At 44.6% G+C, this 25,642-nt stretch overlaps 1 protein-coding gene across 5 annotated transcripts in view; it reads right to left on the bottom strand.

Annotated features, from left to right (window-relative positions):
• The window catches only part of ANKRD6 (ankyrin repeat domain 6), an 85,187-nt gene that overhangs the window by 24,296 nt on the left and 35,249 nt on the right, over positions 1-25,642 (bottom strand). For 3 of the 5 annotated variants that reach the window (XM_058020827.1, XM_058020830.1, XM_058020831.1), the window contains exon 1: positions 654-738. Coding sequence is in view for 2 of the 5 variants with exons in the window: in XM_058020828.1 (XP_057876811.1) it covers positions 654-752; positions 8,473-8,592 (219 nt within the window). In the remaining 3 variants the exon portion in view is untranslated. Of the gene's footprint in view, positions 1-653; positions 753-8,472; positions 8,730-12,093; positions 12,490-19,775; positions 19,918-25,642 lie in introns of those variants that run through there. The other 2 variants (XM_058020828.1, XM_058020829.1) reach the window with 2 other exon arrangements.

Raw genomic sequence — 25,642 nt, 5'->3', positions numbered from 1 at the left:
GTCACTCCAAAGTGCCTTAAAGCCCAGTCCTAGATTAGAACTACTCTTACAGAAACCCAAGAAATTCCAGCAACTTACGTGTTTTGCCAAAAGAACACAAACTACCATGTGCTAAATTCAAAGCTGGCTGTTGTGCTGATGCCTCAGCACACACCACCTCAGAGATGGGAGCACCCCCACATGGAGCACGGTGCCACCATCAGCAGGGTCTCCCCATGGCACAGCACTGGGCTGTGGGCAGCTGCTCCGGATGCTGAGGGATGTGCCTACTCAAAAAGCATCTCCCACTCCAGGCAAACCCAAAAATTGGTTGTGTCCCCTACCTGATGTCCTCCAGCGGGTTCCCACAATGAACTCCTAGAGCATTTTTACCAGAAGCAGCAGATGATGGCTCTCACACAGCCTGGCACAAGCAGAGCTCTTATAAAGCTCTGCAGCTTGAATGAGAGCACTGAGCTATTCACTGAAAACCACCACATTTTACATTGTTTCCCATGCTCTTTTGCATCTCTAATAGAGGTTACGTCTCCAAATTGGAAAATAGAGACAGATTTTGTTTCCATTTAATCCCACTTCAAAGAAGTGAGTGTCTACTGTTATTTGTAAATCACCTTTTCCCCTCCACCCCAAGTTAGAAGTCTGTGTCTACTTACATCATCCTGAATATCCAGATCACAACCTGCCTTCAACAAAACCTGGACAACGTGGAGATGACCCTTGTAGGCAGCAAGATGCAGGGGGGTCCGGCCATGCTATGAATGAGAAGAAAATAATAATACCTTAAGATTAATCTTTTGGCATGGTAGTTTAGAATAGTTTTATCTCCTTTTCATCATTCTTCTCTTTGTACCTCACTGTCTGAAACCTGCAGTTGTAGCAACTGACATGTATTAGTGTGACAAAGGCTTTATCTTGGTTTTGTGAAAGCTGAAAACTTCTCCTCCACCTTCTGCAACATTTCAATTTACGTTGAAATGTTGACACTCTACAAAAGGGATACTATATTCACATAAGGGTCCTTCCTTACAAATTCAGAGCTGGCTCTGTGTCCATGCCTAAGCAGAATTCATGACCCTCTTGTTTTTGTCTCTCTGGAGCATGAAACTATCAACTGCTTTCACCTTCCCTCTGTACAGCTAAGTTGCACTAACTGGCTAATTCATATATTGTAATGGGTGCTGTCTTTGGAACAGAGATAAGAATTACTGAGCTGTTGCACATGACAGATGCTCCCCTGAAAATGAATGGAAGGCAGGTAGTCACTCCAAGTGACTTTGTGTGTATGACAAGCAACTTCAATTTACAAAAGATCTGCCAGGTTTTTTTAGACAATACTTATTTTTATCTCTCTCTCAGTAAAATCTCAAAGTGAGTGAAACACCTGAAGATCTGTGAAACAACAACACTAAAACTGTTCCCTGCAGATTATTTAATGGCAGTAAAGGAAACAGGATTCCAGCAATTGCTAAATTCACAAAGTGTCTTCCCAAAGAATGCTGGTTTCTCCACTAGGCATTTTGTGAGGGTCACATTAAAAGTCACATGACTCTTCACCTGTATTTATTATAAATCTTCACTACTGGTGCTGTTGTCAATTTTTCCACCCAATGATTTATCCTGCAAAGGAGCATAAACAGCCCTGACACATCAACCACAGAAGGGGCAAACACTTCAAGAGCTGTCTGACTATTGGCTCGAAGTACACAGAAAGCAACCAATGGCTCTCCAAGGTTTTAAGCAACTTCTTCACAAAGAAAACTACTTCAAGTATGCAATAAACCAAGCTCAAGACGAGATTGTTTTCATACAGCAAACGCCACACCCACATACCTGGTAAAGCCTTGTTAACTTGGCCTTTTCAGAGAAAAAGGAAAAACACTGTTGGAATCAACACAATGGTTTGTGCCATTACTGATTAGTTGTGCTGTGCTTCAGAAACACTAAGTGTTGATCAATTGTCCAACATTATTGACTTAGAGGGGCAGATCTGAGGACAAAATCCTCACTCACACTATGGCACATGGATCTCTCAAAACCTGAATGTTGTCCCCTGCTGGCAGCAGCAGTTCATTCCCATGACAGAAATTTCCATTCTTGCCCTGCTAAAGGTGTAGGAAGGGCTCATTTTGGTTGTCACCACTGCCCCTGGGCACCATCCAGCCTGGGTGCCTCTGGCTCTATCTGGCCACAGGTCCCTAAAATCCTGTCCCTTTATTGAAGGGCATTGAGCTGCACTGGCCACACTTTATCAGCCTGGAGGAGAGCCAGGGGTATGTTGTTGTTCCAGCTAACTCAATAGCAGGAGGCATAAAATGCCCAGGCAATAGAGGGATAAAAAGATAAAAAGAAAGGGGGGAAAAAAGAATAAAATAAAATTTTTGTAAAATACTAAATTGAAAAACCATTCCCAACAACGAACAGTATGTTTGGATTATGAATATTATGAATCAGCACATTCAGATTTACGGGAACTGACTTTCTACATTCCTTAATGACACTAAGTAAATCACCTAATCCAGGCATCCATCTCACTTCCTGGAAGGTTATTAATACACCATGAAAACAATTTATAGCAATCTGTGCATGGAGAAGGAAAAATCCCAAACAAACCCATCATCAATCCAGCTCATGTGCTTTAAAAAGAAACCATTAACAACATGAATGCATATTCCAGCAGGGAAACGTTCTGATAAGACAACCAGCTCTAACCACCACAAAAATGCTGACATGCAGTTAAAGGTACTGTGTTAAAAGCAAGCTATGAAAGCAGAATAGGAGTTTATTTGAATACAAGGGACATATTTTCCTCACCAAGCACACCTTCCTGGGCAACTGCCACATGAACGATGCCTGCTGGCATGGTTGAACTGGAAGACTACAGGATCATTTTTAATCCTTTTTTATTCAGATTCTCTATCCAGAAAGATAGGTTGAGAGGCATCTCACCTACTGAAAAACCCTGAAGAGAGGCCTTCAGGAACCAGAGTTTCTGCACACATGCAGTCCTTGAGTTCTTGCTACTTTAGGGGGACACTGTAAACAAAAACTGATACTAACCAGGAAAGGAGACTGGGAAGGAAGATCAGTTCCAGCTTATTGCACTGATTAAAGGCTCAGGGTTTTGGAAGAGCACTGATCATCTCAAGATTAATCACAACCCTGCAAGAACCAGCAATGCCAGATATTCTTCCCAGCAACCCCAAAATGAGAGCAGAGATGGGTGGTACAGCTGGACACTGTTCCAGTGTGGGCAATGCAAACACTTGGAAAAACATCAAATCCCCCCACAAATACACTTACACACAGGTATGGATGTACATACACATGCATACACCAATCCAGAACAAACTGTGAGGAAGATACAAGGCAATTTGGGTGCCACTTGTGCTGTGATGACAAATTTGGAGCAGAGCAAGCTTTGGAGACAAACACTGAAAAAGTCCATGCCACAGCAGCAAGTCAGGGCTGCTCTTGCCTTCATGTCTTTAAGTCAAACCACCAGCCCACCAAGTTTTTCTCTCACATCGATTCATCCTACCCAAAATATACAGGGTGCAGGAAGATGAAGGCAGACAGACAAAACTCCCTCTGTGTCTCTCCTCCATAAAGACATTCTGCACTGAAGGCAGCAGCAAAGAGGAAGAGGGAGTTTATCTGAATATACATAAGGGAAAGCAAACATACAAACCAGAGTGTCTCCTAGATGCTCGCTTCAAGGACACAACACCAAACCCAGGGACTTTCTACATGCAGATTACTGACTTAGAAGCTTGTGAGCTGTGCCAAATATAAACTGTAATGTTTTGGGGGTTATTACAAATACAAATGAGACACTGCTGCAACTTGGGATTAATGAACCAATAAACCAGTCATTCATATGTAAAAAAAAAAGCAGCAATTTGGACTCCTATTCAAATGTAAACAATTGCTCCATCAGGCAACAAATCATACAAATGGCCCTGTGTCACGGACTTATTGACAAAATAAATGGGACCCATTGGGGCTGAGGCTGCAGCTCCCGGGCACTGTGACACGCTGCTGTAGTTGTGGGGTGCATGGGTCACAGCCAAGCACTGCAAACAGCCACGGGAAATTCAGCATAAAATGCAAGGGTAGGGTTCTGTTTGCATTAAATCTGCTCTCCAGCTTCCAGATATTGACAGGCAGCTGTCAATACACAGCACTTAAAGGCAGAATCCTCCCAGCATTGCTGCCATGCACTCCACAACCAAACCCATACAGGGGGCCTTAGCAATGTAAGCTCCATGATCCTTCCTTGTGTTTAGCTATGCGTAGGTGCTTTTCTGCAGGTACATCCAGTTCTCCATCTCACCCTATTCTTGTGGTGCACAAGGACTGTTATTTATTCATCCATTCTGCACTCATGAAAAACATGCCTGTCCACATTTTATTGGAAAAGCCTGAAAGCAAAATCCAAGTCCTGTCACATTGTTCACACTGATAATTTGTTGGACTGTTCTCCATGAATAACCTGCTCACTCAAGTCAGCAGAAAGCTTCTCATTGACCTCAACAGGCATTCAGCAAGTTCCTAAGTGTTTCTTAGTTCCTTTTAATTTATCTTTATTTATTGTTTAAAACAGACACAAATAGCTTTTCAAACTGAAGGAGTGCAAAAATGTGAAAGCACCAAAACACATTTATTTTTTTGCTTCTGTCTTAGCTTAAAAAAGAAGAAAAAGAGAGAATGCTTTAAAGTACTCAACATGCTCTGAAGCTGACTTAAAGTAGCCCAGCGTTACAGAAGTGCTGCCATATGTTGTATTCATAACATGACTATTTCAGAAGTTAAATCAAACAATTACTGAATCAAAACAGAAGCACTACCTTTTCCATTTCTTTAGGGCTTTTTTTTTCTGAATAATCATCCATTCTCTGCAGAATTCAATTTTAAAGCTATGATCAATGCAGGAGCCTGCTCCAGCACAAGTTTCTCATGGAATTCACTGGAATCTTTCAGGCATCCACCTACTCTGGGATGGGTCTGTCTCCATGGGCTGCAGGGAATCTCAGCTCCACCATCTGAAGCAGTTCCTCCCCCTCCACCACTAACCTTGGAGTCTGCATTGTTCCTCTCACATGTTCTCACTGCTGCTCCCTGGCTATGATTACATCTTCTCTGTAACATTTTTTTCTTCCTTCTTAAATACATTATCCCAGAGGAGTTACCACCATTGCTGACCGGCCAGGCCTTGACCAGCAGCACATCCATCCTGGAGCCACCTGCCAGGGGCTCTACCAGACCTGGGGAAGCTTTTGGCAGCTTCTCACAGAAACCACACCCGTAGCCCTTCCTGCTACCAAAACCTGGCCATGCCAACCCAATACCCTCAGGAAAAGGACAACAGCATCCTGGGAGGACAGCGAGGCACATCAGCTCAGTAAAAGTCCCCGGGCTGTTGTGCCAAAGATGCAGCTGTCAGTAATTTCACTAAAAGAGAGCTCTAAAAAAAGACTGAAAGAAGGGACCAACTTTCTTGCTTTCTTCTTCATACCTTTGAAGACAAAAAGGTGTAAAAATGGAAACCATCTCTGTCACATCAGGCAGAGCAGCGACAGAGCGCCCTGGCCAAGCAGGTGCCCTTTGGGAAGCGCAGAGCCACAAGGCCTCTGCTGGGCACCTGCCCTGGGCCTCAGCCCCACACGGCTGCTGGCAGAGGTCCAGCAGCACCATGAGGGCCCAGCGCCTGTGCCACGCAGTGCCACCAGCCCTCTCCCACTGCGGGCTCCCTGATGGCACACTGCCAGCACCTGCGGGGCCTAGAGGCCATCAGCTGCTCTTTGTGTATTTTAAAAGGCCCCAAATCTGGAATGAGCCTGAGTCTCCCTCACTGGAGTCAGAGGATGTGCACGTTTCCATACTGATTCCACCTGCAGAGATGCCTTGCTGGTAATGCTGTAAAAATGAAATAAGTGCATCCTCACCATAATGCTGAAGTCAGCACCTGGACATGTGTGTGTGCATTCTCCATTGGATTTTGTTTCTCTCCTATTCTTCCTCTTTTCTTCTGAGATCATCTACCCAGAAGTGACAAAAATGAAAAACTATTTTGCAGATGACTTGTTGCTTACAGAAGCAATAATTAACCACATCATATGACCTTACATACAGGACAGAACCAGAACTGGACAAGTCAGCTATAAGGCATTTACTAGTACATGGTTTGTTACAGAAAATATCCTTCAATTTTCTTAAGATATGCTTGATTAATTCTTTTTGAATAAAGAACTCTAGAATTTATCTCTAGATCCTGGACACTTTAATCTGTGGCGCTATGGTGTGATTCACAACAATTAGTCTGTGCTTACAGATGTGGATCAGAAATACATTTAAAGCCTGCTGTGATGGGGGAACTTTTTCCCTCCAAAAAGCTTTGTCTCCATGTATCCTCCACCAATAAAACGCAGAGAATTCAGCAGGAAGTTTGGTTGACAATGACCAAATCCATTTTTTTCTTTTTTAGAAGCACACCCCTGTAATTTGTAATTAGGCAGAACAAACTGTAAACTACTAATGAAAGCAGAAGACATACAGGTAAAGCAGATATAAGGCAGGCACATGGATAAATTCATTTTTATGCTTCATTGTGCAATGTGTTTTATCTTGGGCGAGAAGAGGGTTCTGGTTTTCAATTTATCTGAAAGCTTGGTCTATTTTACTGCACTACAAAAATTCTGCCATCTAATTGCCATTCTAAAATTAAGAACCTCTATCCTGAAAGTTGTTCTTATTTTGTGCTTGTTCTGCTTAGTAGAAAACTGCACAAGAACCTGTTGCTAAAAAGCCCCTCCAGATTTCCTGTTTCAATATATTACAGGGACAGCTCTGGTCATCTTCCCTCTCTGGCTCCACGGGATGACCCACAACTTCTAGGAAAGAATTGCAACAGTGCTGTAGTAGCTGGTGAGCTACAGGCATGGCATCAGAGCTCACAGCTCTCCAGCATGGTTGGCAAGCACATGTCTCCACAGAAACACCAGCTCTTTGCACCTGGCCACAATTTTGCTGCGAAATGAGCTTTGTTTTAATTTTCCACACAGGGCAGAACAACAAAGCAAGGGAGCCACCTATGTCATATAGGAAAGAAAACCTTGTCAAATCTAGGAAATCTGCATTATATCAAATTAACCTGGTTTTGTGTTTCAAAGTCAAATCTACACTATTTGTTTCTTATTCTAATTAGCAGAGGTCCCTGAGCAGCCTCAATGCTCATCATCTTTAAAAAAAACCCCAAAACAAGCAAACAAAAAAAAACAGAGCCACAAAACCCTGAGCTACCATTCAGGTATGTGTAAGGCAGTATTTCCCGGTCTATTGCTGACTACCTTCAATAGTTTTTCAGCTACGGAGCTGCTTGGAGAACAGAAGCAAACAGCTGCCTATGTGGGAGTATTCATGCTTATAACATCTGGGCTTTATATCCACCAGCAAGTTTTATTTTGGCAAACAAAACTTAAAAGCACAGGTTGTCCTTGGATCTCTCCAGCTTTCAAAATAAGCATTATCTACAACTCAAACACTGTGAGGGGACTGAAAACAACTGTCACTGACAGATAAGCATTCTGTCTTTTCCTCTTTTTATCAAATGTGCTTTCTACCTGTAAATATTAGCTTCCATACATATGTAATGTTCAAAACCAATATGGAAACACAAATATAAGTAGGTGGGAGGGCAAACAACAGTTCATCAAAACAGTATGCCCCAAATTTTATGTTACAGGTCAAAAGATTTTACTTACCTAGCTATTTTAAGGTTTTTTGCTGATCAAACCTTCTCTGCAACAGGCAATTACATCTCATCTTTTCTAAGAGTATTATTTATAACATGTTGAGAATTAGGAACAGGTGAATATCAGTTTGAATTCACTTATATCTAAGCAGAAATCCTTTGACTCTGACTTTTGTCAAAGGTACAGGGAACACTATTTGCAAACCCCAAGTTTGGAACTGACTAAGGGACTACACAAAACAAACCAATGAAGAGGTTGGGTGAAAGTGAGGCTGCTGCACCAAGAGACTTCAGCAGCAAGAAGCAGTTTCTGCATCCCTTTACCCTGCCACAAGAGGTGGCTTTTCCCCATCCCCTCACCCAGGGAGACGGATGCCCTGACCCGCCTTCCCTTGACAGTGATGAATCGCTCCATTCATCAGGTCACACGCTGCTCAAAAGTCAAGGCATGCTTTGAAAAATGTTGCTCCCCTCTGTCTGTATCACTGTGTTTGCAAGGACTCAGTGTTGATCACAGCTGCACCCACTGCAAAGGGAATAAACACGAGACGTGCACTACGCTACAAATCTGTGTGAGCTATTAAGTGCAAACTTGAAGGAAATCTGAACACTAACTTCAGTCACATTCAGATTGGTAAAGCTAGGAGGGCATTTTCACAGACAATGGTCTAGAAGAGTTACATTAGTTCCCAGGGTTTTGCAAAGCGTTTTTCTCTGGTTACCTTGGTAACTGCTACCTTGGCACCCCTGTTGATAAGCTGCACCACATTCTCCACTTGGCCTTTGTAGGCGGCTACAAGCAGGCGTTCTGAAAGCACGGCGACCACATCCTGCTGGCTCATGAATTAGGAGAGAAAGGTTTTCACGTTTCTTCAGTCCAAAAACAAAGGCTTGGGATCAGTTCAAGCAGCATGCAGGCAGGCGAGGAAGGATTCCAGCTCCCTGGACAGTGATGCTATTGCTATGCCATCCATTGGACCTATGGATCAGAAAACAACACTGCTGTCAGGCAGCTTTCAGAAACAGAGCACTACAGCAGCTCCTCCCTAAGCGTTTATCTTGGCATTGGCTTGGGAGGGGAGCACAGAAACTCCTCAGAACCTCCTGAAGACACTGCACTTCTGTTGCAAGGTGGAGGGATATAGACAGTAGCACAAAAATCCTTGAACTGAGAGCTTAACTCTCTTTCAGCCTAACTTCTATTTGTGTGGTCCCCTTTCATCCTCTCTCCCCTCGCCAGGTTTCCTGGTCTTTAATTAGCCAAGGGTGGGTTAACTCCTGTTGGCCAAAGGAACAAGAATAGGTTATAGCTACTGGCTGCTGATATAGATATACAAACCTCTGCCCTGGAAGGATTGAGTGCAGTCAGCAATTAAAGGCAGCTGACTGTTCCCTAACGAGTATAAAATGCTTCACAGCCTCCCCTGAACCATCCCAAGGACACCTCTGGGAAAGATCACAGCCTGCTATTGGGAAACACTCATCTTTGCTGTCACTGAGAAATTATGTTCTCCCCATCAAGCTGACATCATTCCCCACTGATTCCAGAAACAACTCAGATTTAGCACTCATCATGCAAACTGTGAGTATGTTTGTCTCCCCAGGCTTCACTGACCCATCCAATGAGCCATCAGAGCTGAAAAGAGTTTTCTGATATAATTACAGAAAATGTCTCCACTGGTCACTTTGAGCTGTGGGATCCAGAATCTGCCTAGTTTGGGAAGATTTCAGCTTTATTTGTGCTTTTCTCACTTTAGCATGCAATTGTTTCAGCACAGGAAAAACACCTTCAAGATATCCAGCGTATTTACAAATTATCTGCCCTCCCCTCTTGAAATATCACTGCACTGGCCCTTAACAGCCACCAGTACAAAACACTCTATATAGTCAAAGAGTAATAGGTACAGGGTCCTGGATGATCCTGGAGATCAATACTGGAATACAATGTCTTTCACCCTTATGTTATCCTTTAAATCCATCTCAGAACAGCTATAACTAAAAGTGTAGGTTAATTTGTAGTAGTAGAAGGCAACATAATTCAATTTGCACTCCTAAGGTGATTTATATTAGCAAATCTTAGAATGCTTTATGAGCTTTATTTCTTATAACACCCTTTGAGGTGAGCAATATGCAGGAGAATATTATTTGCATCTTAGAAAAAGGCCCTAGAAAGCACAGAGAAGTTACTGCTTTCTCTGAGGTCAATAGAAAGTTACTGCTTTCTCTGAGGTCAATAGAAAGTTATGCCAAAGCCAGTAAAAACTCCAGGTAGCTGATTCTTGATTTCGAAGTATAAGCATTAGGCAAGGCCATTTCCATTTAAAAGATTCAAGTTAGCTTTTCCTCACCTTTCTCTTCCTTTCTAAATGCAAACATGTTTGGAGCAAGGTGGAAATAGCTACACATTTATTTAGAGAAACCAAAGAGTTTCTGGGCCTCAAAGTCAGCATAACATAGGACAATAGAGGGGTGGTGCTGTACCCTGTGCCACTGGACTGTTTCGCCTACACCCTCAGTGTAATGGACACAGTTTGTACCCTGGTCAAATGGAAAAATAGGGAACATGAAAGAAAAACCCTCCTGTCCTTCACTAGCACATCATACCCTGCTCCTCTGGCAGAGTGCTGTACACATTATAGTACAAACCATTTTAAAAGTGACACAGATGGCCTATACTTAGTAATTTGAACTGTAACAAACAACACCAGTTTCAATCTTACCTCCTCAAGTACTTGATTTCCAGTGACTCCTGCGTCCAAAGCAAGTGGAACACCCACCCTCCCTCCACACCTCCCACCACCCGCCCATGCTCCCAGTCCCCTGCTCCCAACATCCCTGAGTCTCCATCACATCCCAAATGGAGCTTCCACAACCCAGGAGCACACCCCACAGCTCCCCTCCGTCACCAGAACACGGTGCAGGGCACACCTCACAACAGGGAGCTCCTCAGGCAGAGGATGGGCTGTGTCTGTGCCAGCCCCTGCCTGGGCAGTGATAGTTTCCAGGTGAACTGTGCCATCACTTGTTTCGCCCCAGCCTTACCCCTAAGATGCTTGCCAACACTTTGGCTGGAGGCATGTACACTGACATCTTAAAACATCTCTGGTCAGAACCTGCTTGGTTTTCTTACCTCTTAAATTAAAAAATTAAAAAAAAAAAAAAAAAACAAAATCAAAAACCAACAAAAGCAAAACAATGCAGTGACATCATTGTCACTGACAGATATTCACTACAAAAATTTCAGTCTCAATGAGATATTTTCCTGATACACTGATATTTCTGAGCAAGTTTGCAGAAACCACAGATGCTCATCACATCTTAGCCACACTGCTAGAAAGACACTAATACCTCAACAATGTAGGGCTGGAAAAGTCTGGATAACCTATGCAAGGTAAATGCTGGAAATCATACTCCCTAGTTGAATAGTTCTCCCTCTCTCCCACAGTTTTGCCATCCCTGCAGCACACTGAGATCATGAGCCTCCTCCTGCCATGCCCTGCCACGCTGGAGTGATGGACTGTACCACGTCACTGTTATCATGGATTTCGCCTTCTTGTCTTTTCCACCACTTGGATCATACATAAAAACACAGCAAGGAGCTGATTTAGCAATTGGTCTTTTAGGGGTATCTCCCTCTTTGCCCAGGTCTCCAGCAGGTGTTGGTCCTGTTCCCAGAGGGCAGTCACAGCACGAGCCTGGCTCCTGCTCAAACAACAGGCCACATTCCCTGTGACCACATCTGCTTTACATCTCCTCAATTGGGATTATCTGCAATTCAGAAAAGCGAGTCCATTTAGAACAGGAAGCCCAGACAACTGAAAGACCAACTTTCCTTTTCTCCTGAGCTGGTAAAAAAGGTGATGGGTGAACAGTGGAAGTGGGAACAGCCTTCCCATTCCCCTCCCCAGGGACCCATCCCCAGCACAGTGCCTACACTGGCAGTGGCATCGCTGCCCCCAGCTTTAACTCTCTGCGTGCCTCAGACACACAGAGTGTCTCTCCTTGACCATGCCTGCACCCCCAGCAGCAGGAGGAAGGTACCAGATGCCCAAGGACTGCAATTAAAAGCTTGACTGCTCCTTTCACACCCAGATGGTGCAAAATGAACCCGACAACACGATTACAGGCGCTGCATCGCATCCCTGCTGCCAGCACCTGCTGCCCAGAATTAAATCCCTCATTATCACTCCCAAGATCCAGAAGCTCAAGGGAGGCACAGAGCATGAGAATATTCAAACCTTATGCCTTCAAAACAACAACAGAAAAAATTATTTTGCTTTAGCATATTTTTAAATGAAAAACAGCCATCTCTGTGCTTCTTTGTTTAAGATCAGATTACTTACCTGGAGCGGGCTGGGAAAGCAACACCTACTTCCCGAGCCTCTCCAAGGAAACTGGCCAGATGTGATGCCCACAGGTTGAGCTGCTCTGCTGTGGGTCAGTCCCTGCCGAGGATAAGGAGCTCACCCCATCAGTGGAGTGTGGAAAAGGACAGGCTGACTGTGGATCAGTGCTCCCGGTCGGCAGCTGCGAGGCACCGTCCCCTGGTGCTGAGGTCCGGCTGCATCCCCACGGATTATGCTCTCAGCTCTCTGAGCCACACTGCCCACGGACACTCAGGACATGTCTGTCTGTCTGTCTGTCTGTCTGGGGTGGCACAGCAGCCTGTGGGTGGGTGGGCAGCTGGCTGCTCGGCGGCAGGGCTGTACAGCTCCCAGCTCTGTCCTCTCTCCCATGCAACTGGCAGAGCTGGCAAAAACACTCTCTGCACCTTTCCCCTCCCCAGCTCCCTCCCCTCCAAACTGCTGCCAGGCTGCTTCAGTAGCCCTAGCGCCTGCACGTCAGTAACAAAAAAAGCACAGGAATGATGATTTTCAAAAGCCAAAGGACGGTCTAGGAAACATCAACATCACAGTTACTGAAAGGCTAGGCAGCAGATTCCCCTCAGTTCATGCAAAGGGTTAAAACCAGCAGCTTTCTCACTGAGGGAAGAGAAAAAAGCCAAAACTATGAAAGATTTAGGAGCTGTGAGCTAATCAATTTTAAGAAGTTCTCTGTGCTAAATGGAAAAGATGAAATGCCAGAGCACAGGTCATTCTCAATGCAATCACTAAGTTAAATTGGTATTTGAATAAAAGAATGCTTACATAGCTAAGACAAAGTTTCCATATGTGCTGAGGTACAAGATGAAAGGGGGAAAAAAAGAAGAAGGGACCCCCAGTTTTCTGCAAGGGATCTCAAATTCTCTTTTTCAGTTTATCATCAGAAATTATGCTGAATAGAACCACAGAATCATAAAATAACAGAACTTCCTGAGTTGGAAGGGATCCACAAAGATCACCGAGTCCAACTCCTGACTCCACACAAGATGGCTCCAGAAATCCCACCATGTGCCTGAGAGCATTGCCCAAATGCTTCTTGAACTCTGGCAGGCTTGGGGCTGTGACCACTGCCCTGGGGAGCATCTAGTACAAGAAAAAATCTCAACATCTTGTACCTTTATTTTATTCAACATAAAGAATGGAATAAAATTAGTCTAAATTATTTTGGAACACTCCAATATTAAAATATGGAACTATACAAATTTTTTATGGGGGAGCAGATAAAAGCTACTAATTCATAATAATAGTCTTTCTAAGAAAATTCCCTGCATCTAAATACTGCTCTTCTTTGCTTGACTCTCACAGCAAAATGGGTTTCTTTTTTATTAGTACATAATAGTATAAAAACCTATAAAATGCTCTTTTTCTCATGCAGCCTCTTTGCAAAGCAGTTTGTCATACATAAAATATGACGTAAACACTAAGATTGTATTCACTTTAGAATAACAGCATTATTCAGCAGAGTGGATTATTGCATTAGAAAGAGTGGGTTTCCTGGAACCCATTTATCATTTACTGCAGGATGCTGATATATCTGCCATTTCTTTCAGCTGACTTTAAAAGGGTTTGTCTGAGACATGCAGCACTGCTTCCCTTTCAGTGATTTTTCTTTAGTTTCATCATGGATCCAGTAGAAACAACTCAGGAAAAATATATATTTTGCTAAAGGGAGGATACTGCCTCTCACCCCTTCCTGCCCCAAAAGACAGTTAAAAATCAGTCAAAGGTGTAATTGTGAAAGCCAGCAGAAGCTTCATCTGGAAAACAGTAAAGCCCCCCACCAGGTTGAGAACAATGTGCTTTTGATTCACACTTTTCTTCTTTCCTTTACAACATCATCAACACTATTTTTGGAGTTAGGTTTTATGGGTTCAAAGGAACATTTTGAACTGGACATCTACATAGACTTTGAGTCTGGGAGGATGGACTTTACTGTTTTCATGACATATTTTATTGTGGAAAATACAATAATTTAGTTTTCATATGGATAGTTGCATATTCATCACCCTAAGTATCACCACTGTCTGAGACATCTGAAAACAATTTCTGAGCTGCTTCCTCCCCCCCCCACACTTGTTGCTGGTAATTACTTCAACAATGACTATTTAGCAGCCTCCCAGGGAGCATCTGCATGACAGTTGCTCATCAGGCTTCCCAGCACAAGCAGAGCAGACTGATTGATGCCAGTGCTCCGCTGCAGGTGGCTGGACAGACAGCCAGCCCCGCTCGGGATGGACACAGAGACAGCGACCGCCAATTCTCCAGCTGCTTTGTCCATCTCCATTGCCTGGCCTCCACTGCTGGCTGCACTCAGTGGAAACCCTCAGCTGCCTGGCAGCTCTCAGGCAATGCCTTGGTGCCACCAAAACCAACTTCCAGAGCTGCACCTGCCAGGCAGGATGCTCCTGGAGAAAGGCACGGACACACGGAGACCAGCAATGATGACCAGAGGCAGTTTCAAGTCATTGCTTGAACATAACCAATCTTGTATGAAAACAATTGCTTTTCTTCTCCTCTTACTTACTTCTCTGCCACGTAGCCCTGATCTCCCTTATGCAACACACAAGTTATATACTTACCACTTTCCATATAACATGATCTGGGGGGTTTATTTGACTTTTCTCATTGAAGTTCCACAGCTTTGTTAGTCCCCACTCCTTCAACACCTGCATACACACATGTCAAAACCACTCAGTACAAGCAAGCTCAACTCCCAGAAAGCCCTGTCAGTTGGGCACTATTTACATGACAAAACAATATCTATTGTTTGATAGGGGACAGTGCCAGTGTGCAAACACACATGCATGACATATCTGCTCCCATTTGCATAAAACCAGTTAGGAGATCTTTCCAGCTGACTGCTGTTTAACAGAAGTGCCAGAGCCTAACCTTGGGAACCAAGCAGACACACGGCTGTGCTCATGGGAGAGTGGGGTTTTTTGTTACCATCACACACAGTGGGGCTTCTGGACGGGAGAACTGTCCCTCACTGTCACCCTCTGTGCAGGAGCCTATTAAAATGACTGCAGGACCTCACTGTGAGCAGAAAGTGCCATAACCCTCTCCATAACCAACTCCCTGTCCTTCTCTGCTGTTCTCCCTTTTCTGATCCCAAAGCATGTCCTGTGCTGCAAGGGTTCACATGATCTTTAGCATGGACAGCATCTGTCATTGAGTTTGGGGACCCTGCTGCTGCCATGTCACAGGGCTGGTGCACAGATCTCCTCCTGCCCATGTATGACCTGAACCCTCTTCCCTGCCAGCACAAGCAGCCCCACACCCTCCCAGACAGCACATAACAGTAACTCAGGTTAATGCTGCAAAATACACTCCAGAAAATTTCAAGAAAAACTAATTGCTACACTTACAGATTTTTTTTTCAAGGCCAGAAAACACCACTACAATAATGTAATGCCAACCAGTACCAAGGCACAAACTCCTATTTGAGCTAGATCCTATCTTTTATACACACTATTAAAGATGTGCACCCAGGCATTGATGAGGAAATGCTCTGGCTGACACAGCAGAGAAGAAAAGAACACATTTACCAGCTTCAAAATATTTTTTAGCTGGCAAAAGAGCACTGGAGATGCTCTTCCTCTTCAAGAAAAGCACGACTTAGGAGCTGCCAGCAGCAATGACACAGCCCCTCCTGCACCTTCACAGCTGATGTCTTGGGAGAGCACGGGGAGGTGGGGTGAGGCAGGGGAACCAGTGCCACCCAGCTCAGCACTGAATCATGGAGACACAAGATATTTGGATATTGGCACAACATTCCTCAGTTTTGCTGGGCTTCTGGCATGAGAGCAAGAGTCTGGCAGGCAGCGTGTCAATTAAAAGCTTAACAAGGCTCAAGCTGAAAGTCAGTGGATGAAATCTTAGGGATGAAGAGGCCAGGGTGGGAGAAAGGTGTATTCAGACAAGCATGGGTGGAAGTGCTGAGTATGTCCATTGCAACCCCCAGAGAGGTGTGTGCCCCTGTTATGGTGCACACAATTATCATCAAGAGATCATGATTTTTCCATTTGCCTCCCACCACAGGGTACTGCAACAGCAAGAGGAAGCACAAATATCCAGGGATTTGGCACACCCTGGAAAATGGGCAAGTGAGAGAAACTGAACACAGCAGGGAAGCAGACATGGAGGTCACATTTTTTTGCACAGAATCACCCCACCGGTCAGCACAGCTGGGACAGTAATTCTCATTTTCTAAACCCATGCACTGATCTCCCAGTGCTGCTGTTGAGAAACTGGCTGTAGCTCCCAAGAAAAAAACATTATTGATGAGCTAAATTAGCTGCATCTGATTCACACAGGGAACCTCTTTAGGAAACATTCCAAACTTGCCGAGTCTGCCAGAGGGCTCTCTCTGACCTCAGCAGGCTTTGCAAGAGACCTAAAGAACTGGGGAGCGACTTTAAATCATCTCTGAGGAGATCCTAACAAGGAGAGAAAAGTTCAGGGACTTTACCCTATGCTATCCAGACAGCAAAGACTCTGATGCAGTGCACAAAGCCCCCATGCTGCACGCCTCCTGTGCTGCTCAGTGTTTTGGGTCACACTGCAGCAGCTGAAGGTGACAAAGCTTTTCCTCTCGAGACCGTGGGCTCAATTCTGCTTTGGCAGCCAGGCAAGTCAGCCACCAAAACTGCTGTTTCCTGGCTGTGCAGGGTCCTACATGACACCCACACAAGGTCTCTACTCCTATTCTGGTGCAAAGCTGTTCATAAATGACAAAATGATTCCAACACATATCAAAGGATACATTTGTCAGCAGTCTCAGAAAATTGACTGGACTGCCATGTGAAGGCACAGAAACTGGGGCAATGAACAGAGATTTCAATACTGTCAGTATTGTACTCCAGACAATTAAAATACTCTATTCCCCACAAAATAAGCTGGTTTATCAAAATGACACCTAATATATATCTCCTATATTGACAAACATAATGAAGTATGGAAGATCACTCTAGAGGATCCCTGTCCCCTTTCCTCCTTTCATTTCCTTCATTGCTTTCTTGTCTAGACAAAACACTGGAGGTTTTTGCCACTCCCCTCTAGATAACTTACTCCAGCTCTCTGCTCATTCATCCCCTGGCACAGCTCTTTTGAGGCTTGGTACTCAAAACTACACAGAATATTTGCAGAGGGCTCTTGATGTGAGCAGCCCTAAAGGCAACTTGGTTGCAAGGAGAGAAACACTGAGCAGAGTATGTGTGCTGAAAGAGGAGATGCCTGCTGCACTGTGAGCCTGGAGCCAGCAGCATCCTTGAGAAGAGCAGCCAGCATCTCTGAAGGGCAGCTGGGGGTGTCCAGCAACCACAGCCATCCTGAGATACCATCAAGAAGCAGAAAAGCAAGGAACTTATCATCTGAAAAGGTGAAAGAAGTGGGAAAAGTGGAAAAAGGGGCAAACATCCTGAGAAAGGAAGGTTCAACAACTGCCACTGGCTGTTCTAACTGCAAGAACAGGAAACAGTGATCGGAGATGTGAGAAATCATCATCATCATCTACTTGTTTCTCTCAGCTGAAAAACAAACTAACAGCACCTCTTGGCTGCTCAGGTGAGTGTGTTGTACACCCTCTAATGTCTCTGTGCCATAGAAAGGACTTCTTACCCAAATCCTCTGGTTATTTCCTGCACTGCTTGTGGTTTTCCTACACAGGTTGAGCTCCCCACACAAACTTTCCACAAGATCTTCTAGACAAACTCTTTGACCCTCCTCAGGGATGTCTGGCTGACCCCCAGCTTTGTGACAAGGCTCATCATTGATGCCAGACTCTGCCTGTTGCTTTACTGCTCTTCCCCTGGGACCACTTCTGTGCTACAGGATCCCTGAAACCCCCCGTGGTCAAAATCTTCTTATTTCTGTAGGCCAGTTAACCCTTCAGGTCATGATGACCACACAGTTAATAATTCCCTCTGATCTCCTCTACAGATCAACTTCTGCATCCCAGAGCCCTGGAACTGGGCTTTGCCTTTCCTCGCAACTGCATCAGACAGACCAAATTCACTTCCCAGCACACACTCCAAATTCTCAGACTTATTTCTGCAGCTTAAGGAGTAATTCTCTGCCTTGTAGGAATCACAGATCCATTCTTACAGTGTAGTGCTTGGCACTCAACTCTGAGCAGAGTTTAATCCTCTTGATTTTGGACCGAGAGGAGCTAAATCCCCATGGATTTCCTCTCCTTTTGAAGTTGCTGCATTTCCTCCCTATTCCACCCTCCCACACTGCTTAGAGGTTCTTTCTGTCCCACCACCCCATTAGTGATTTGAGGGTTAAATGCTGTTTCTATTTTTCATAAGCTGGGGTCACCAAGAACACAATTGAGTGTGACAAGCCCAATGGTCCTGTTTTAACACTCTTTTCTCTGCAGTTACACAAGCAGGAGGGGCAGAAGCAGTAATAACCTGCCGAGCCAAAATCCACAAATATTTCAGGCAGCAACAGGGAATGTATCTACATGGAAACCCTTTTATATTGTATTAAAGGATGGTTACATCCCATTTTACAATATGCCTCAGTCCTCTCAGGAATAAAAGAATTACTATCATTAGCAGCATCCCACAATACAAAGTACCTAAATAAGCCAAATCTTTGAGAAAAACAAGTCTAGGGGATAAAAATAACTTTAAAAATAAAACTAAAAAAAATAAGGTGCTTTGCACATATTCTATGGGCTGTATGCATCACACCAGATTACATTTTTTGTTGCTTGACTGTATTGTGCTATTAACTTGAAGATATCTCCATGCTGATGGCATGGCTGATGGTGCTTTCATGTTGGCTTGCAAGGGTGACACTAGACAGCTGTGCAGGGATTATCTAAATGGAAAGATCTCTGGTGAGACCAGAAGGTGCACTGGTGATAGCATGATAATGAGGGATGCTTTCTGAGGGAAAAGACTCTCCTTGGACACTGACAGGTAACAGTTCTCAAATAACTCACCTCTTCAATCAGAGGTGTCCTTTATGGAAGCTGAGGACAGTGGGACCACAGAGCAGGAGTAACCATGTGGAGCAAGCACTCTAACTTACCACGGGAAAACACTCAGATTGGAAAAGAGATGCAAAAATGAACCGGTGCAGAAAGTACCAGCAAATCTGAGTAATGACTTATCTTCTGCATGGACTTCAGAAATTGCATCACACTCTCAGGTCTAATTTTCTAAGCCCTAGTCAGTGATCCCACAAGAGCAGCTAGTCCTCCAGCACTGAGAGTGCCTTGTTTTCCAGAAACAATGGAACACTTTAGAGCATGGAAACCCCTCCTTGTGCAGAGGATGGGGCTTCCTAGGGGGACAGTCTTTATCTTGAAGAACTCAAGCTAGCTAAGCTAGCCTCCTGCTCAGGGAAATCCCATTTCAACCTTTGAAACTCCTCAAGCCTCTGGTCCTCAAAAATGGAGCTCAACAGAGGCGTACAAGGACAGCAGAGGAAGCAAGGAACTACACACCCCAAAGAACACAGCAGTGCAATGTAAATACCATAACCCAGTGCCACAGGCTCAGTCCAAGCTCTTCACAGTCCCTAGTTACCCAGGAACTGGAATGCATTTCTAAAATACAAAATCCATGGCATTATTTTTATACATTTTAGACAAAAATTCGGAAAGGCCGCATTTGTTTTTTACTCACTCTTAAGGATCGAGGGTTCAGTTTTTTCTGATGAACATTTTATAGCTGTGTCTTGCAAGGCAACCTCTGGAGAAGGACTATGGGGGTGCCAGCTTCAGTCTTTCCAGTGTTGGCAACAACAGCAAGTCTCTGCACACTGCTCCTGGGTGAGGAGAAACACATCATAAACAGAGAATCACAGCAGACTGAGAACACAGGAATTTAATACCAGTGTTTACTGCAGCACTCAGCTGCCTGCACACCTGGGCAAACCCAGGCTTTTCCTCCTGAGGTTTATACACCCACTTCCCATTATAAACAAGTTCCAGCCACAGCTCTCCAGTTTGGTTCCCACTATCTGACCTCTGAAAATAAAACTGTGCAGCTCTCACTGCTTTGTAAGGATGAGGAAAATGTAACAGAGACTTTAATTTCTTCCCAGAAATCACGTGACAAATCAATAAAATCAGGAAAGGGACAAGTTCACAACAGTGTTCATGAATGATGGAAGTCACTTGGCCTGCATGAACTTTTGAGTGCTGAAAACTGCTAAGGATAAATAATCTCTCTTGATCTCTGAAGCAGAAATCATTGCTGAAATGCCAGTTCAGTGACTTCAATTAGAAAATGCTGTTGGAAGACCTTACCATCCCTCTTTCCTACTAATTAAAATTACCACATAATTTAGCTGCTTTTGCTATCCTTCTTCCTAATACATTCAGATCAGCAGATATGTTTAAGTACAAAAGCATAAAGGCATTGGAAAACTAAGCACTAGTTATGTCTGTGACTTGACCTTCTGGTACTGTTTTGCTGACTAAGTTGTCAATGACAATGCCACTGTCTTGTGAAAACACCTTGCTGTTTCATTTTAATTGGAAATACCAATTGAAATATAAAGAACCAAATAAATAGACTGTATATAAACTACAGCTAGACTATCAACAGTCACGTTCAAGATGATGTGCAAAAAGACATAGCCTAAAGTAAAAATCAAGAAACGGAACTTGGACAGGCTCATCCCTTCTTACAGCTTGGATGAATTTATATGCTACTGTAGTTTAGGAATAAATGGTGTACTCTGAAGACAGGTTCCTAAAATGTCTCAGAGGTGGTACAAGTTCCTTAGGTTATGTGCTCTTAAAATTTCATGTACAAACTGGAAAAAACAGAAGGTTCCTTTTTATAAAAAAAAAAAAAAAAAAAAAAAAAAAAAAAAAAAACAAAAACCAAACCATAAACAAACCAGAAACATTCATGCAAAAACATAATTAACATAATTAAGCCTAATTCAAGATAATTTGATTAGTGTGTCATTCTGTTCACCTCAGCAGGTTCATTGGGAACACAGCTAGTGTGATTTCACTTGGTTATCTTATCTCTTATCTATACTCTTTGAAAACTGCAGGCTAGCAGAAGTAACTCCACAGCAATACAAATATTCTATCTGGCAAATAGCATCTACAGTATGAAATTAACATAACATGCTGCTAATTTACATTAAATTAAAGACTGCTAACAATCTGAAACTCAGTTCAAAGGGTCCAAAAGGTGAAATAGATCCCTGTTCTGTATTTGTGAGGAAAATCAGGCATCAGCAATTGAACAGAGTGGCAGACAGAGTAGGAGGGATGCCATGAGCAGTTTAGGAGCCCAGGCACGCCACCCAACATCTTGTATGAGATCAGAGAACAAAAGCATGGGCGGGATTTCAGGAACATCAGGGACTGCAGAGAGATGGCCGCTGATGTGAGGCTGAGGAGGAAGCACACATTGTCAGCTCTGAGGAGGGAGAGGTCAGGAAAGGATTGCCCAGAATGAAATGTGTAAAGCTGGACTGGAAAAGTCACTGTCCCACCAACAACTACTGACAGCACATTGACAAATAAGGGGGAGAAGAGAATTGCAGAAGGTATCTAGAAGAGCAAATGTAACTGGTGATGGTCTGGTCTTTTCTCATGGTGGAAGAGGTTCAGATGCTGCTTGCAAAACCAGAGGAATGAGACGTGAGGGTGGACATTAAGAGAAGAGCTGAAAAAGTAAAGAAATGGTCTGAGACTGTACATGACCATCAGGGCAAGTGGAAGGGTTAGCAAAGGAGGGCAGGCAAAGAACTTCTGCCTTTGCTGAAGAATGAAAGGCTTCTAAGAAAGGAGAAGAGAGTACAAACAATGAAAAAGCTTCTTTTGCCAGTATTCTCTTCAAAACAATTGCTGAGAGAGAACTGGACGAAGAAAAAAGGGAATCTCCCAGGGACAAGCCCATGCTGTCAAAAACCTCACTGGGGCTGTAGAGTAAATATTTATAATAAATTACTACTTCTTTATAAACTGTCGTATTTGCTTAGTGCTTATGATTTAAGAAACACACAGGTATTTCCCAAAATGCACTCCAGTCCATTAAGGAGGAGGTATTTCAAATTTTGCTTTGATGGGAATAGAAAATTTATATACTCCTCTATTTTCATCAGTCATGCAAGTCTTTGTTAATAAAGATTGTTAACACTTTTTTTCCCCTCCCTGCAATTTCTGATGTGTGCACAAATCACTTAAAAAACCAACACTGTAACTGTGATATATAAGGGAGCCAATTTAATCACTGGAGATCAACAGCAAAACTTTAATTATCACAGTAAGACGAGAATTCAATTTTAAGAAAGCGTGACTCTAAAACACTCATCAAACTGTCCTCATCTTTGAACTGCTGCTATGAGTATTAAGCATTTCACTTTAGATTAAATATTGCATTCATTTGATGTGCAGTGCTCCTTTTTATGCTGTATGAAAAACACACAAAGCTGTACTAACCTGGTTTTAGCCAAACCCATTATTTTTTATGCATATTAAGTATATTTCAGCAGCATAAATATTAGTTATTATATTGAACAAGAGCAGTTGCTCCTCTCCAGAACCATCAATGAAATAAGTTCATATACATCAATTAAATGTTCATATACTTACATTCAATTAATTAAATGCAAAGCACCTATTTCACTGCCTTTGAAATACAAATATGTTGAGCTCCACCATTCAGCTGGTGTACCTGGTATTTTAAGTGATGTTGGAAAATACAATGAGCTATAAAGCAAAGACTGGCAAGGCTAGACAATGTGGATACTGATGCTGTAAGTATTATTTAGGTCTTAATCTTTTAAATCCCAGGGAGACAGATTTGGTTTAACAGTTTGTCAACAGGATAGCATCTTTAAATATCAGCTGTTCACTGAAAGATGATGTTTTTCCTCAATACTGAGACTGAATAAGGTGGGGTACATATTTTTCAAATCAATCATGATCGATCAAACCTTATGTTGGTAAAGGCCATCTAGAGCCCTCTTGAAACACATTTGTTTTATTTCCTAATGGTGAGAAATCTTTGGTCTGCCAAGCTAGAGAAACAGAAGGAGAGAAAAATTCCTGAAAAAAGGCCAGTCTTAGTGAGAAATGAGCTGCAATTAAAGCCTTCCACACTTTAGCCATAAAAAACAGACACAAAATTATAGCACATGCAGCAGCAATTTTTTGAAACTGAATATTGAATTGATTGTACAAACCTGTCCTAGTGAAGGGAGGCAAAAGAGAGCTGGCGCTGTGCTTTATAATATATTTGAGGAACAGCACTCATAAAGGGTAGTGTGCAGCCATTCCCAGATGGTGCTCATGTTTTGTTATTAACCAAGTCGCTCCGAGCTCTGGATGAAAGCAGAAACAATGTTCTGTTTTCTTTGAGACCTTTCTGCAAGTCCAGTCCAGTGGGGACACGTCTGTCTGTGGCTGCACACCCTGCAGAGCTGCTCTGTGCCACCTCCCTGAGAGCCTGGGAAGGAAAAGATGATTTGTCTGTGAAATTATTTGATGATTTGTCCAAGTAGAAAAAACGGTAGACTCAGCTGGGCTGGGTTTAGCACAGCGTGTTGGATGGTGAGTGTCTGAAGAGTGCTCTGTAATGGGCATTATCAGGGCATGACTGGGCTGCACTGTTAGTGCAAACAAGCTGGGCTGGGCGATGCTGCAGCAAAATCCCCCAGTGCTGGCAGCAACCCGAGAGCACAGCAAGCACCCCCTCACGCCAGGGCACGGCAGGGTCTGTGCAAAGCCACTGCCACAGCTCACACCAGGGCACGGCAGGGTCTGTGCAAAGCCACTGCCACAGCTCACACCAGGGCACGGCAGGGTCTCTGCAAAGCCACTGCCACAGCTCACACCAGGGCACGGCAGGGTCTGTGCAAAGCCACTCTCACAGCTCACAGCAGGGCACGGCAGAGCCACTCTCACAGCTCACACCAGGGCACGGCAGGGTCTGTGCAAAGCCACCGCCACAGCTCACACCAGGGCACGGCAGAGTCTGTGCACAGCCACCGCCACAGCTCACACCAGGGCACGGCAGGGTCTGTGCAAAGCCACCGCCACAGCTCACACCAGGGCACGGCAGAGCCACCGCCACAGCTCACACCAGGGCACGGCAGGGTCTGTGCAAAGCCACTGCCACAGCTCACACCAGGGCACGGCAGGGTCTGTGCAAAGCCACTCTCACAGCTCACACCAGGGCACGGCAGGGTCTGTGCAACGCCACTGCCACAGCTCGCACCAGGGCACGGCAGAGTCTGTGCACAGCCACTGCCACAGCTCACACCAGGGCACAGCAGGGTCTGTGCAACGCCACTGCCACAGCTCGCACCAGGGCACGGCAGAGTCTGTGCACAGCCACTGCCACAGCTCACACCAGGGCACAGCAGGGTCTGTGCAACGCCACTGCCACAGCTCACAGCAGGGCACGGCAGAGTCTGTGCACAGCCACTGCCACAGCTCACACCAGGGCACGGCAGAGTCTGTGCACAGCCACTGCCACAGCTCACACCAGGGCACGGCAGAGTCTGTGCAAAGCCACTCTCACAGCTCACACCAGGGCACGGCTGGGTCTGTGCAAAGCCACTGCCACAGCTCACACCAGGGCACGGCAGAGTCTGTGCACAGCCACCGCCACAGCTCACAGCAGGGCACGGCAGGGTCTGTGCAAAGCCACTCTCACAGCTCACACCAGGGCACGGCAGAGCCACTGCCACAGCCCACACCAGGGCACGGCAGAGTCTGTGCACAGCCACTGCCACAGCCCACACCAGGGCACGGCAGAGTCTGTGCAAAGCCAGTGCCACAGCTCACACCAGGGCACGGCAGAGTCTGTGCAAAGCCACCGCCACAGCTCACACCAGGGCACGGCAGGGCCACTCTCACAGCTCACACCAGGGCACGGCAGGGTCTGTGCAAAGCCACCGCCACAGCTCACACCAGGGCACGGCAGGGTCTGTGCAAAGCCACTCTCACAGCTCACACCCGCTCTCATGGGCCACCTCCAGAGGGGGAGACACTAATTGGGCCTCTTTGTTCATTCAGCTCTTCATCTCTCTGTTGAGACTGACAACAGGGGAGACCATTAGTGTCAGCTCTGCTGGGACTTTCTGTTATTAAGGCTACTTAAGCTTTTCCAAGTAAATTGCATGTGTCAAAGCAACAGCACACAGCGATGGGCAAAAAAGCCATTACACAACTGCTCTCCCTTTCTATTGATCCACCCAGGTGCAAGGGGGAAGGGAAAGACAAAACCCTGGAGCCAATTTTCTGCAATTCCCTGCTCCTCCCACTCATTATTTTACACTATTTACAGGCAATACATTACTCATTCTTTCAATTTCTTTCTCTTAACAGGAGCCCACAAGTCCCTCATAAAGCTTTGCAGTAGTCACCATGCTGGATAAACTTTGCTGGATAACTTAATTATTGAAAAAAATTTGATTTACATTGGTTACATTCCCTTCTACCATGGATGGAGAAAGGCAAACAACTGTAATGCAGGCACAGGGATGCCCCAGCTGCTTTCTGGCCCTTGCTCTG

The sequence above is a fragment of the Melospiza georgiana genome, chromosome 3, assembly GCF_028018845.1.
Source record: "Melospiza georgiana isolate bMelGeo1 chromosome 3, bMelGeo1.pri, whole genome shotgun sequence".
NCBI classification, from domain to species: Eukaryota; Metazoa; Chordata; class Aves; order Passeriformes; family Passerellidae; genus Melospiza; species Melospiza georgiana.
Note: the sequence above shows the minus strand (reverse complement) of the source record. Positions and strands in the feature narration are given on the sequence as shown.